Below are 15415 nucleotides of genomic sequence, written 5' to 3'. Positions count from 1 at the left end.
CAGGTGCTTAACCTTCAGAAAATATTATTGGTTTACCATCATTTGAGACACTGGGAAATTATATTTGCATGTTTTCCTGCCATGCTAGGTCCCAATATATTTAATCATTTAAGTAATAAAAAATATATATAAAATTTATATTTGTTTTCTTAAATTATGTTGATTTTAATTTTTCACCTTTTATATTGTATTTTAAACAGCAATGCTGCAAAGGCTTTGACAATATGAATATTTGTCATTCTAATAAAGCACCTTAAAAGTAAAAACTGAAGCTAAACATATGAAATATTATAATATGACCCATTATATTCTCCAAGGTGGGACAGGCATTTGATGTTTTAAAAACTAGCTATGTTTTTTTGCTATATTTATTTTATATTAGATCGTTTTCCTAAGATATCTGATAACACTGTATTGTATTCGTAGAAAAAAAAACATCCTTTTCTTTTCAAAAGAATCAATTTTCCATTTCTATCACTATAGCAACTGTGATTCAAATGGATAAATGAAGATACACATGACATGATAGTTAAATTCAGTATAATTAGGTGCATGTTCATTATACAGAGATTATTTAGGATAAGAGCACAGCGACACCAACACATATTGGCGTTAAACAAGCATCAACACAAACAGAATTGGAAACATAGGTTACAGATCTTATTCAATATAATCAACATTGTTACATTTTTTTTTTAAATGTCTCTAGTCCCAAAAAACAAGAATCAAGATCAATGAGAAAATTATCAAAAGAGGCAATGAACAATAGACACACTTTTAGTTTTCACGTATACTATGTACATTGCAAATATAAATATTTTTTCCTTGTGACCACGTTTAAATGAGAGGAAATGGCACTATATTTGATCCCCTTAAATGTTGTCATTTGTGTCAAGATCATTTATGATGGAATTCATTTATAAAATGTATCTGTTCCTGAACTTTAAGATCATGAGCCAGTATAATATAAGGGAATGGTTGGGATGTACAGTATAATGTGTCACTTCCTCTCAGTGTTCTACATTCCTCAACATTGGATTTTTTTAAATAATGAACTGGGACAGCACTTAATAACAGCCTACATTTAAAACCGGTGATCTCTCCAATGGGACTTTGCAGGAAAATGTAGCGACATGTCTATAGGATCTTGACAGGCTCTTCTTCAAAACACCTTTAGACTGTACCCATCAGACCAGATCAAAGAATACGAAGGAAAAGCAATCCAGTGAGACTTGCTGCTCGGTCTGCACATAAAAGTGAATCTGAAGCGGGTCATGTTTCTTGTGTTCGTTCAAAAGTCACACTTATTTTGAGGAGAGTCGTTCATGTCGACCACAGTGGCAGACTTGAGGTGGACGGGAGGGGTAACGGGTAGGTTTCCATGGCAATCTTTGTGTTGGCATTTCCATGGCAGCCTGGAGTGAGAAAACATTGAGGTTTGATTGGTAATGCTGATTTGCATACAATCACATGTCTCTATTAATTAACAAATTACATCAAAAAGGTAGACAATATAAATTACAAAAACAGATTTATAATAATTTAACATATAGTTAAAAAAAGATATCTAAATATTTATGAATTTGCTCTGCCGTGGCTTTTTTTTGGACCACCATTTTGACCAAAATTGATCAAAAGTCACAGTAAAGGCATTTATAATGTTACAAAGATTTCTATTTCCATGATTTACACAAACGTATTAATCAGCACAACTATTTTCAACATTCATAATGATGATAAATGTTTTTTTGAGCAGCAAATCAGCATAATTCTGAAGGATCATGTGACATTGAAGACTGGAATAATGATGCTGAAAATTCAGCTTTACATCGCAGGAATAAATTACATTTTAAAATATATTCAAACGGAATAGAACATTTTAGATGCTAATAATATTTCACAATATTGCTGTTTTTACTGAATTGTTTATCCAATGAACACAGACTCAGATTTTGTTGTAAAATGCCAGATGGGGATTTCCGTGAACATTTTCGAATGCCAACACAAATGAACCACTGAACAAGACTTTTGAATTGATTCATTTAAATGGCAGCTTGAACTGATGCACAGAAATGAAACAAACTTAATACGAATATTAAATATACACTAATCAAAAGACAAGCAGAGATCATGGAATCAGTTTTTAGGAAAACGAATGGCCAATTAAATTTGCATTTAATTATATGGCAGCAAAACCATTGCAAATATATTGTGAATATTTGATATATCAATCCAGTTCCTTTGCTCACCTGTCCAGCTTAGGCCCATCCTCTTGTGCATTTTTCTCCCCACCCACCCCACCCCACCCGTTAACCCTGCTTCATCCACCCCACCCGCCCTCCCTCCCTCCTCGTGGTGTGCTGTTGGCTAGCTGTGGCTCTGAGGAGCAATGCTGGAGCAGTCAGTCACCAGCAGCCCAACTGTGACCGGAGAGCTGGAAACAGGAGTGGCTGTGTCCACTGTCGGCACTGAACTGCTGCTGCTGCCGATGGGGCAAGGAATGTTGGGGTCCGTTTGGTTGGCGTGCGTGGCCATGTGACCTTGCAGCTGTGTGGGCGTCTTACAGTGTACCCCACACAGCTGGCATAACAGCACCCCACCTGGGCCTGAGCCACGGCCGACCCCACTCTCCTTCCACTCTTGCCCGTGGTGCTTCTGAGCGTGGACGCGCAAGTACGTCAGTGTGGTGAAACCTAAGTTAAAACAAGGATGATTTTGATCAAAAATATAATTGCCGTCTCTTGTCACATTCTCAGTGCTATAAATTATACAGGGAACCTTCTAACTTGGCACTGGCACTATTCTGTTTGGTTTTGTTCATGGACATTCGGGCTTGTAAGGCAGTGTTTGTGCATGAAGGCACCTCACAAAACTAATTTCGGACAGACTTCTTAGGAAGTGTAACCGTTTAATGATCTACAGCAAAATAGAGAGAGCTTTGGTGAGAACTATTTTAATTACTGCATTAGTAATTTCTCGCTAGAAATGATATCAGAAGTGGAAAATGTTGATAAAAAACGTACATTTACACACAAACTGACCAGCAAACGCAACTTTCGGATGCCATCGTTTTTCCCCAGCTCAACTGTCACAAAATGGAAAGCACAGGCAGCGAAGGATACTAATATGCTGCCTTCGAAAATCGATCAGATGAAGGTGTCTCAGGAGACAGGAAGTGAAGCTAACACTAGATTCGGACGTGCCTTGATGCCTTCCTGCCTTGAAATGTGTCCTCCGAAGGCAGCATTTTCCAGGTTTCGGACGCAGCCATTGTCTGGTCACCGGTATGTTATTGTGCTATTGCCTGTTTGCATGTCTGTATTTGTAATTAAACTACGTTTGGGAACCGTATTACCTGTCTCTGTCTTCCTGCCTGCACAGACCCATGACAGGTACATTATAAAAGTACTCTTTCTAAAAATGAACAACAGTGCCCAAACTATGAATTTTTTGATGATGGAGCAATTGGAGATCTTTTTAGATTCATTAAAAGGATCAGATCATAAGAGTCATTTGAGCCAAAGAGTAAGAAGCCACATGATTCAATCTACAAAGCCATAGTAAAATATTATGTATTAAATTATGAATTAACAGAAGTTAATGTCTGAATTAAATGTGATGAGATAAAAATCCTGAAATAATCCAAAGACAATAGATAGTCAGCATGTCTTTCTTTTGCGATGTCACTGGCTGCATGCAAAAACTTGCACAAATGAGTTGTTTGTAATAAAAAGACACTCACTAAAATCAAACAAATTCAGAATAAATTTGGTGAACTTGTCAAACCAGTTACTGAGTTTATATCTGACTTCAGTTTCTGATGTGTGCACTACCATTTAAAAGTTTGAGGTCAGTAAGATTTTTTTTCTCCAAATAAATTCATACTTTTATTCAGCAAGGGCATTGACAAAAGTGACTTTAGTAAATTTGAGAATTTAATAAAATTACAAAAGATTTATTTCAAATAAATCCTGCTCTTTTGAACCTTCAGTTCAGAAAAGAATCCTAAACGTATCACAGCTTCCACAAAAATATTAAGCAGCAAAACAGTTTTCAACATTGATAATAATAATTAAAGTTTCTTGAGCAGCAAATCAGAATATTATAATCATTTCTATAGGACCGTGTGACACTGAAGACTGAAATAATTTAAAATTCAGCTTTGCGTCACAGGAACATATTACAATTAAACGTATATTCAAATAGAAAACGGTTCGTTTAAATTGCTGTTTTCTGATGTTATGATCAAATAAATGCAGCCTTAGAGAGAATAAGAGACTTCTTTAAAAATGTTACTGACCCCAAACTTTTTAACAGCAGTGTATATTACATCATATTTAAAGATACGCATTCACAAAAGTGTTTTGTTGAATAAATAGAAAATAATAAAAGGTAGCCACAAATTAAATAATCAATGAAACTCACTGCGGTTGCAGAGGTGGCAGACGTGATGCTGTGATTGGTTGTGGACCCTCATGTGATCTGTGATGTAAGCAGGGGAGAGAAGTTTGCCACAGATGTGGCAGGGAACCTTGTCCTCGTGTCTGATCATATGAGCTCGTAACCGGTCTTTAGTGGCAAACGCGGATTCGCAGGTCTGCACAAACAAAGAACACGGTTCATCAAACACAATCTTCATTAAGGTATTCCAGCTCTATCCCTATCAGCCTTCATCACGCACATCATGACTCATCCTCGACTCACACACTGCCAGACACATATGGCTGCAGCCCACATACACGTCTTCACACATATGAGCAGAAAAGCAAATGCAAGAGCTCTGCAATACTGCAATAAAATGGCCTGAGGTTGATGATTTAAAAGAATATTCTGGTCCAAGGCTTTCCTAGGCTGCATTTATTTGATCAAAAATACAATAAAAATAGTGATATTGTAAATTATTTTTACAAAAAAATAATAATAATAATTGTATTTATAAATGTAATTTATTATTCCTGTGATGCAAAGCTGAATTTTCAGCATCATTACTCCAGTCTTCAGTGTTGGTGCAAGATTTGGTGCTTAAGAAAAAATGACTATGTTTACATGTGCACCAACAATGCGATTATTTCTAATAATTTGAGTAAGTTCTTAATGTTTAATTTGTTTAATTTTACATGACACAAGCAGAACCCTTCACTCAGTTTACATGCAATTTTTATTATTCTGATTATTCGCTAAATAAGTTATACCACACTCAGATAGGCATACATTATGCATGTTACCGGCTGTTTTAATCTACTCACATCAAAAACAAAATTAATTTTTATGGACGTACGGGATATTAATCGTCCCTGCGATGAACATGTCGAATTCTGACCCCCAGCAAGATTACTACCCTCTTAGTATTGGTAGGTTTAGGAGTAACAAGGGGGGTAATAATTTGGCACAACACCGGTTTTACCTACGGTGTCGTCACGTTCTTCTCCCTGTCTGAAGGAAGATAAGGAGCAGAGACTGCGCAGCGAGTTGTGTTGACAGAGCTTAGTGATTTGGAGAAGAGAAAACTTCCGAATAATGTCACAGAGTTCATTCATGAAGTATACGTCCGTGCACATGCACACTTTGGTCAGAGCAGCAATATTGTGATTAAGGTGTTTACATGCCATTTTAATGCAATTAAAATCGCTGTACTCGTATGTTATTGCGAATTATTGAGGTAAAGTTGAATTTAACTCTGATTGTGTTCGTCTGAAAGAAGATTGTCATATACATCTAGGATGACTTGAGGGTAAGTAAATCATGGGCTAATTTTCATTTTTGGGTGAACTATCCCTTTAATATTTTTGTGGAAACTGTGATATATTGTTGCAGTTTTAATGAATGAATCCTTTGTAAAAAAAATAAATAAATAAAAATAATAATAATAATACAAAATTAAATAAAAAAAATAAATGACAAATATATATATAATTATACTTCTGATCAATTGAATGCATCTTGGCTAAATAAAAGTATTAATTTCTTTCCCAAAAAATCTTACTGACTGTTCTTTTAAATTGTAGAATTTTTAAATATTATTTACAATAAAACTGTTTTTACTGTATAACTGGTCAAATAAATGTAGCCTTGGTGAAAATAAGAGACTTCTTTTAAAAACATAAAAAAATGTAACTGACCTCAAACTTTTGAACAGTTTATATTACAGTATAATTAAAGATACACATTCACAAAAGTGTTTTGTTCAATAAATAGATGATAATAATAAATGATAATAGGAGATCAAACAAATACATAGTTTTTTTCAGGATTATTTGATAAATAGAAAGATTTAAACAGAACACTTTTCTTTGTTTTACCCTCTTAAAATTAGTTTTAGAGGTAATCAAAGGCAATTCACGGAGCATGCAAGATGAAGTTAAAGACAGTGATAAAGAGTAAGAGAAAGATAAATAGAGAGAGGAAGACAGAGAGACTAGAAGATTAGAGTTGTATTACCGGACATTTGAAGGGTCTTTCTGTGGAGTGCACCTGTCGCACATGACTGTTAAGATGGTCAGGCCTGGAGGAGACAGAGAGAGGGCTCAACCAAAGAATACAATACACACAAAACCACAGTAACCAGCAGAGGCCCTTGAGCATTTGTGTGCATTCTGCACTTCATCTCCATGTGAACTAGAGGAGAGTCAGCAGAGATCTACCTCTGTCTGTAGCATCAGGGCTCCTTTAAAACAGCATGAAGACATCGGTTGTACAGTTGTTTTCATTAATTATTTACATATACTCATGTAGCTGACGCTTTTACCCAAATCAACTTGCATTTAAAAGTAAATCTTTTTTTATCAGCATTTGCGTACAGTGGGAACAGTGTACAGTGACTTCAGAGTTGCCAGCGCTGCGTTTTATCAGATGAAATGCAGGAACTATAGTTATACATAAAAACAATATATTATAATTCATTATATATAATATAATGTAGTATATACTATCAATATGTAGATTTTGGGCCCTATCATACACCAGTGTTTTTCGCTAGTTTCAGCCCGACACAGTCACAACGCGCTTGTTTCGAAGACTCGAGATCTACTGAAGAGAACTTATGCGACGCAGAAACTCTTACAAAGCAAAAACAAACACTCGTTTTTGATCCATTAATGCATCTCTCACTTACTGAATGCAACCTCACTCTTTGAAGCGCCTGTCAATCAACGCGTGCTGCTGTATTAAGCGAGGCATCTTCTCATAGGATAAGGACACGCAGACTCATGAATAATTAAGCGAGTCGTCTTCTCATAGGATAAGGACACGCAGACTGATGAACATCCTGTGACATTGGTACAAAGATGAATTTAAACCCAGAAGTTGAATATAGCGCAAATTTTTTTTTAAAATTTACTAGTTTTCTCCAACATTCAAAACGAATGGATGATAACATTGACTTCTATGATGTTAAAATCTCAGAAAATTTGGTTTAGGGTTTCATGACCCTTTAAATAGCAAATGCACTTGCGCCCATCTGTTCGCCCATGGGCGTGCTGGTCTAAAAAAACGAGGTGTGTTCAGGCCATAGACTGTAAAAAATATGCAGTGTCCGCGACGTCACCCATAGGATTCTGAAGAGCAGTTTTGAAGCGTAAAGTCGGTCATTGTCATCTTAGCAGCGCGTCATCACCACACGTCACTCCCTGAAACTGGGCAAAGAGGCGGGACATGGCTGGAGCTGAGGTGACGTGATGACTAACAGACAGCAGACAAACCGCTATCCATCTGTCACTCAAAGTGGCCACGCCCATAATTATGCAGTACTTTAATGTTTTATATAATGTAAACCAATGAGTTATAAAAAAATTCACCCCCTCACAGTTGTCATGAAGGGAAAAATTAGCCGTATAGACCAAAAACACAATTTGTACCAGACTTAAACATGTTTTTTTCTGCTGTAAAGTTGGGCATTTTAACATGGAGCTCAATGAGATTCTGCTCCCTTTTGGAGCCTGTCTCTAGAGGCCAGTCAATAAATTGCAGTTTAAGTCACTTCTGTGTTGGCTTCAAGAGAGACCACGAGAGGTTGCCGCTTGGTTCAGGCGCATTGTTGGCGCGTTGCTAATTTGAGGCAACTGAAACCGACTGCGCCATTTATCAACAAAAACCTGGTCTAAAGGCGCAGTATTTTTTGTTATTTAAAGGGCGTTAGTAATTTGCGCCTATAGGTGGGTGTACAAAGTGCGTACATTCTGCTTATTACACACACAGGGATGCGCAGCAGCACACAAACATTTTTAAATATTAAAAATAAAAGGATTCCTCTCTGGAAAAGCGTTCAGTCTTTCCGCTTTCTGCTATGTATATAGCAATCCACCATGGTGCAAGCGCAACTGGCTTTTAAAGGGAATGGGAGATGAGACTTTGATTGGTTTATTGCACGTTACGCCCAAAACACACCCATGACTCATTACGAAATTAGGTACAACCCTTTTGGACCATGCGCCTGGCGCGCTGACCATTTTTCTTTCATTAAGCGAGCAAAAGTGGCTTTGGACACGCCCTAAATGCACCTGCACCATGTGCTTCAAACCATGCGCTCAGATCGTTAAAATAGGGCCCTTTAAGTTTGGGGTTAGTACGATTTTTCACCAACGCTTGAAAAATACAGCAAAACAGTAATATTGTGAAAATTCTAAATAAATGTTTTCTATTTTAATATATTATAAACATAATTTCTTCCTGTGATTGATTTTTCAGCATCATTACTCCAGTCTTCAGTGTTCCATGACCCTCAGAAATAATGTTTTTTTCCCCAAGACTCCAGAAATCCATTTTATAGATTTAGAAATCTAATATATTTATTATTTAACATTATATTAAATATTTCATGTTAAATAATAAATATTTAAGATTTCTCAAGTGTCTTTGCCCTCACTTTTCAATCAACTTCATATAGGCCTCAGGGCCAGTGAAAATGAGACCAGGCTAAAAAAAAAAAAAAAAGTACTATTGGCTCAACTTATTAAATAGCTCTGCATATGGATGTACATGTGTGTCAAAATATATGAGATAGATTGATAAATACAGACAGGAGGTCATTTATCCCTCATCCCTAACCCATTTTCAGTCTCAAATTAGTAATTAGGGCATCTCTCCATAGCTTTCAGTTAAATTACAACACTCAGAGTCCTCGACCACTTTCAGAACTGCAGTATAATGCTCACTGTTGAAACCTGCTGTGGAATGGCCTGATAAACAGTCTGTTCTTGTTTATACCTAGTCTGCATGTGTTTATAGAAATCATTAAAAATGCATGTTCTCACAATATCAGCTCACTGATGGATGAAGTATGTTTGTTAATGCAACTAGCGTGCAGTTGAGCAAAGCTTTATCTCTTACCGTGAGAAGCCCTTGGCGCAGTGCGGACACACGTACGGTTTCTCCACTCCTCCCTGGTGTGAACGGACATGATAACTCATTCGGTCCTTTCTCTTAAACCGCTGTTGGCAGATTGGACAGGAGTACGGCTTCTCATCCGAATGGGACAACCGATGCCGGTTAAGATGGTACACGTCCCTGAACGCCTTCCCGCATGCCTCACAAGCATGGTTCTTCCTGACTGGATTGGGGTTGGGATTAGGATTGGGAGTTGGATTGATGGGTAATGGGTTTGTTATTGGGATAGATATTTGAATCGGGGTGGGATTACTTAGGTTATCATTGATGTTGCTATTTGGTGCAGCCTGAAAAACAGTAAAACAGAGTTTGAGATTTTCTTTTTGTGTTTAGAGCCACAGCAAATCTTTCAGTGTTTTCTGGGTACAACAAGCACAATGTTTGCTGACCTACTAACCAACTGACTGTAAAGTGTTCAACAAATGAGGTGAGAGCAGGTATGAGACCATCTTACACAACTGCTGACGCGTTAGCCTGATTTTGGCAGAGTCTTGGGAACTGGGAGTTAGAACGTTTGAAACCGACTATTTTAGTTCATCACAGGAGAGAAATAATGTTAAATGGCACTTTCCATGAATAGTACACACATTAGTGTCCTATTACTATTGAGAGTCATAAATGTCACATGTTTGTGTTGTGAGACATGATAGGTAAACTATTAATCTATCTAGAATAAAATTAGTCATTCAACCCTAAAGGCTGGAAAAACTGAAACTGGTTGCAATAATAGCAAACCTCATATAAAATGAATGGAAAATAAAACAGCTCATAGAACATTTGGCTTGACCTATTGTGTTTGACGATCAACCGTTTCTAATTGTTAAGCACCTTGTTTCACTTTTTTTTTTAAGGCCCTATTTGTTAATTGATGAAAAGTGCCTAATAGTTAGCAATGAGATAAAGAGATACAATGAGATTCAAGGCATAAGGGGAAAAGTCAAAGCAACAACAATGGAAGTGCAGCAAAGGTATGCAAAGTATTAACCAAAAGACACAAACCAACCCGACCTGCACCATTGTCCCAGTAACCACCACTGCAGTAGGGAGGGGCTGGTTCACTGTCATGGCAACCGTTGCTGGGGCGATAGAGACAGCAACTGTTTCTACCTGCTGATTGCCGATTGGGGAAGGATGGGCCATGGGGTCGACTGCCATGGGTATGGAGGCAGGTATAGACAGCTGGAGGAGAGAAAGGGGGATGGTCTGCCTCTCCAATCGTGCTCCAGCCTTCCCTCCGTCTATTTTCTCTCTAGCGGCTCTGTCCTTCATCTTGACTCCAGTGTGGACAGACTGGTGACGCCGCAGGTTGTAACTGTTCTTAAACTGCTTATTACATATGGAGCAGATGTGTGCAGGCCGGGCTGGTCGCATTACTGGCTTCACTAGGAAAGAGAAAGACGGTAAAAGGACACTTTAAGTATGCATACACAGGTGTAGTCTATCGCTGCGTCCCAATTCGCCTACTTATACTACGACCTACAAGTATGCACTCTTTTTGTGAAGAAAAAGTACATACTTTTGAGTGTGTAGCAGAAGAGTATGCAAGCTTTGGGACATCTATAACGGACTCTGTCGCTTAGTTACGTCCCCTTAGTTAATCCTCCACATTCAGTTTCATTTCCTTCCGTATTGGAGAGAAATGTAGTAGCACGTTGATCTGCCATTTGTGGGTCATTAATGCAGAGACTCCCCTCATGTGTTTGCAGTTTTAATATAATGATGCATTTAAAAGTTAATGGCCAAATGTATCACTACAAAAGTTCAAAATGCTGCTTCAGGTAAAATATAATGTGGATTACATAATAAATATCTTTTCGTCAGGTTAAATACTGATAATTGATCACTCAAACCCCTTTATCTTAACCTCTCTACTTAACGGTCGGACTGGCACACCCATCATGTTTGTAGTTTTTTTAACACTTTTTTATCCGTGTTTGTAGTTCTAATCGAATCCTCGTCCAACTCGCAATGGGTTGTGGACAATATCAGCCGTTAGAGTGTGCGTCGATCTGCACTTCGAATTCTGACCGTAAATAGTAAACCATCCGGGAATCTTTGGAATACTCTTTTCAACATACTACGATTTGGGACATACTAATTCTATTTTCGAACACTATTTAGTACGGATAGTATGCAAATTGGGACGCAGCATATTTTTGGTAAACAGGCTAGGCTAGGATTAGGATGGAACTCAAAAACATACTATGCTCTATTCAAAGTTCCTACTTAAGAGCTTGGAGGCAGTAATTACGATAAGATGTGAAATCACATGGGCAATTTCATTCTCCAGTTTCTTTCTCTCCGCTTACTGACAAAAACTGGACATTTTTTAGCACTAATGCATCAAACTAAAGTGCAAAAAATGCTTTATCTATGTATTTTATCATTCTGTTGCTTTTAGATTTTTTTTCACCAAATGGATTAGAAAAGATTTGCAGAACAGACTTCTAAGACTAGAACCAAACCAAACAGCTTCAGCATGAATCACATCATAAAAACCTCTGATTTGAAGTAGAAAAGGTTGTAAAAAACTGGAGAAAGACAACGATACTAGACAGGGTTGCCAGATTTACGTAACAAAACCCGCCCAATCACGGGCCAAAACTAGCCCAATCGCGTTCAGCGGGGTTCCCCGGTAAAAATTGTGTTCTGGGGGGTAAAAATGTTTGGAATCTAGAATGAATTCCACCCCCACCTCCCAATTTTTACCCCTAGAACTCGATTTTACCCCCTAGAATAAATTTTTTTCCCCCAGAATGCAAATCTTACTCCAAGAATGCATTTTTTACCCCCTGGAACTCGTTTTTACCCCCTATAATTAAATGTTTTCCCCCAGAATGCAAATCTTACTCCCAAGAATGCATTTTTTACCCTCTAGAACTCGTTTTTACCCCCTAGAATGATTTTTGTCCCCCAAAATGAAATTTTTACTCCCTAGAATGCAAATTTTACTCCCAAGAATGCAATTTTTACCCCCTAGAACTCAATTTTACCCCCTAGAATTAAATGTTTTCCACCAGAATGCAAATCTTACTCCCAAGAATGCATTTATTACCCCCTAGAACTCGTTTTTACCCCCTAGAACTCGTTTTTACCCCCTAGAATGATTTTTGTCCCCCAAAACTAAATTTTTACTCCCTAGAATGCAAATTTTACTCCCAAGAATGCAATTTTTACCCCCTAGAACTCGATTTTACCACGTAGAATTAAATATTTTCCCCCAGAATGCAATTTTGACTCCCAAGAATGCAATTTTTACCCCCTAGAACTCGTTTTTACCCCCTAGAATGATTTTTGTCCCCCAGTATGAATATTTTACTCCCTAGAATGCAAATTTTACTCCCAAGAATGCAATTTTTATATTCATCTTTATTTTATTTACAGATTTGTAATAGTTTTAGTTGACAATAAAGACATTGGTTCTGTTTTAACCTGGTTGCTGTTTCCATGGCAACAGCAACTTCTCTGAATGGCAAATCTCTCTTCAGATATAGAGTGCAAGTGTCAACCCCCCTTTTTCAGCAGCACTGGTTCCGGAATAATTTTTTTCCATTCATTTTTATATAAAATAGTCTTTGTTAAAGAGTTCTAAGCCATAAACCAAGCCAATCAGCTACGAGGTGAATCACAACACTACAAAAAAAGATTTTGTAAGGAAAGAACTTCAATCCCATGAAGCAACAGCATAATCGAATTAAAAACGATGGGGAAATATAATAAAACTATTAATTTACATATGTTGATTATATGTATAAAAAAAAAATATTTGAAGTTTATTACAACATATGCATATATAAAAACATGTCAGTATTTTGAGAGCGTTGTGAGATCGACTCAAGTCATTCGCAGTGCTTTATGGGAGTGGGCGGAGCTAAAGAGCTATTTTGGAGCGTGTTGCTTTTTTCGATTCTCTGATTGGTGTACATTTCTGTACTCATCATGAATAATGTAGATTTTCACCAGGAATTCCACTGTTAAACACAATTATTTAAAAATACCATGGATTAACAATCTCACAGTAGGTCTGTCTTTAGAGGTTTATATGTTATTGTTCAGAATTAATTTCCTTATGGAGAAAATAAAAAGTGTTTATACTTCTGTAACCCAAATGTAGGAGAGAGAAAAAGTGCAGGCATCCTAAATAATATTCCAACCTTACGCAAATAAATGGATCCATCAGCATTCTTGCCCATTTACATTATTCTCCAACTAATGCCACAACTACAAACAGCCTAACCTCGTTCTCTCCCTTCCCACCGTCCTCTTTTGCCCCTCCCTCACCCGGTACAGGCTCCTCATTCAGCGCCGCTGTGTCCACCGTGGATGGGGGCGGGGCAATGTGCTCAGGGGGCGGGTCCTGAGCGGCATCGGTGAGCTCCGGGAGAAGATCTGATTGGAGGGTCCCGTCAGTTTGGGACTGTGAAGGCGGAGTTTGCTGTGAGAAGGGGCAAAATCACAGATTTTAAACATTCTTTTCTTTTGCCTTAACTTGTGAATCAAAGTAAACCGGTTCCATTATGGGCAAATGCTAACTATTATGACATGAATGTTAATCAAATAAGAACATAGCTATCAACATTATGACATATAATCATCGTCTTACCTGAAAGAGGAAATTGCTCCAAGCTGCATCCATCATGACGTGTAGACCAGTACAGATGCTGTATTAACTAGTAATTTTTCCCCACAATGAACGACTTCTTCCACTACTTTATCACGTGTATGCTTTCTATTAAAAATGTAAAGCTACCATATGTAAAAAGACGTTACTGAAATTTAAAAAGTGAATGCATATTACTCTGACACTCAGAAATTAATATACGTTACGTTATTTCAAAATACTAAAAACATTAAGAAATGACAGCTGTCAGTCATAGTACCCGTTTTTAACACCACATTGTCAAATAACAGTGGCCTATCATGCTTAAAATATTATACAAAATGAATTTCTGCATTTAATGTTTTCTTGTTAATTAGACCGCTGTGCAATAATTCATGCAAAGATAATACAGTTAAAATGGCAGTTTAATGTTTCATTTGCTCTCAGCGGTAGCATGGCGTTGGTAAAAATATTTCCATCAATTTTTTTATTACAAGATTCTCCATCCAGGCCCCGAGCGGCATCTGCGCGAGCCTCGGCGTTGCGTTAAATCTCATTCGTGTCTGGCGAGCGCTTTACCGGTCCTCGTCCATGGCTCCGCCTCGGCATTTCAATCGAGAGGATGACATTTTTTCCTTTTTTTTCCTGCAATACTCTCACCCTCCCACCCTCGCTCTTTCTTCCTTTTCTTTTTTTATCCCGTCTTCTCTGCCCCGCTATCTCTCCCCCACCGCCGTGTCCCCCTTGTTTTAAAGGGATAGTATATTTTGAGTGAACACCCCCTGTGTGTCTTCGTCCCCTCCTCCACGCGATGCTCTCGAGCGCGGTGTCGTCCTCTCGCGCCCCTCCGGCGTTTGAGTTCGGCCGACGCAAATTACACCATAAACATCGAGATCAGTTAAAAGAAACCATTCGCATTCTTCTCTAAAACCTTAGTCTACAACACAAAGATTAGCGCTGGTAGACAACTGGATGTTCGTATGGGGGGAAAAATGTCGCAGGTCCTTAAAGGTAAAGACGTACGCAGACGCAGCTGCTGTAAATAATAAGCGGCTCTAGATCACTGCCGATAATAATTGTACGCGCCCAATGGGATTAAACATATATTTCAGATTCACTCCCAACTAACTTTTTTTTTGGTTCCCAGTACAATTTTCTCTCTGGTGGAAAAATGCCTTTCGACGAAATTTTGAACGGAAATAGAACGTTTATTTTAGGCTGTGCGTGGTTGTTCAGAGAGAACGTTCCTTTAACGTTAACGCAACTTCTGCACAACATTTCACCAGCAGCATAAGGCTGTTTTTATACATTATTGTTGTCATGAAAATAAACCCACACCATTAAATTAATTAAATGTTCTTCTCAACAAAAGGAAACTACAGTAAAATTAGGGGACGGTTTTGTGTTTGGCATTAATATCATCAGTAACAACTT

General features: G+C 37.8%; 1 protein-coding gene across 3 annotated transcripts; it reads right to left on the bottom strand.

Moving 5' to 3' along the window:
* Positions 1-524: 524 nt before the first annotated feature.
* Positions 525-14961, bottom strand: maza (MYC-associated zinc finger protein a (purine-binding transcription factor)). Of its 3 annotated transcripts, XM_079822448.1 has the most exons (8): positions 13985-14688; positions 13663-13816; positions 10390-10763; positions 9325-9668; positions 6439-6502; positions 4426-4597; positions 2250-2693; positions 525-1415 (listed from the first exon to the last, which is right to left on the bottom strand). In XM_079822448.1, exons 1-7 carry the CDS (start codon positions 14018-14020, stop codon positions 2368-2370), a joined length of 1470 nt encoding a protein of 489 aa, XP_079678574.1. In that variant the 5' UTR covers positions 14021-14688; the 3' UTR covers positions 525-1415; positions 2250-2367. The 3 variants fall into 3 exon arrangements, with proteins under 3 accessions (XP_079678574.1, XP_079678576.1, XP_079678575.1); XM_079822450.1 differs by lacking the exon at positions 2250-2693 and having other exon boundaries at positions 13985-14961; XM_079822449.1 differs by lacking the exon at positions 13985-14688 and having other exon boundaries at positions 13619-13719.
* Between the last annotated feature and the right edge of the window lie 454 nt (positions 14962-15415).

The sequence above is a fragment of the Gobio gobio genome (assembly GCF_949357685.1).
Source record: "Gobio gobio genome assembly, chromosome: 1".
In the NCBI taxonomy this organism is placed as follows: domain Eukaryota; kingdom Metazoa; phylum Chordata; class Actinopteri; order Cypriniformes; family Gobionidae; genus Gobio; species Gobio gobio.
This window is presented reverse-complemented; position numbering and strand designations above follow the sequence as displayed.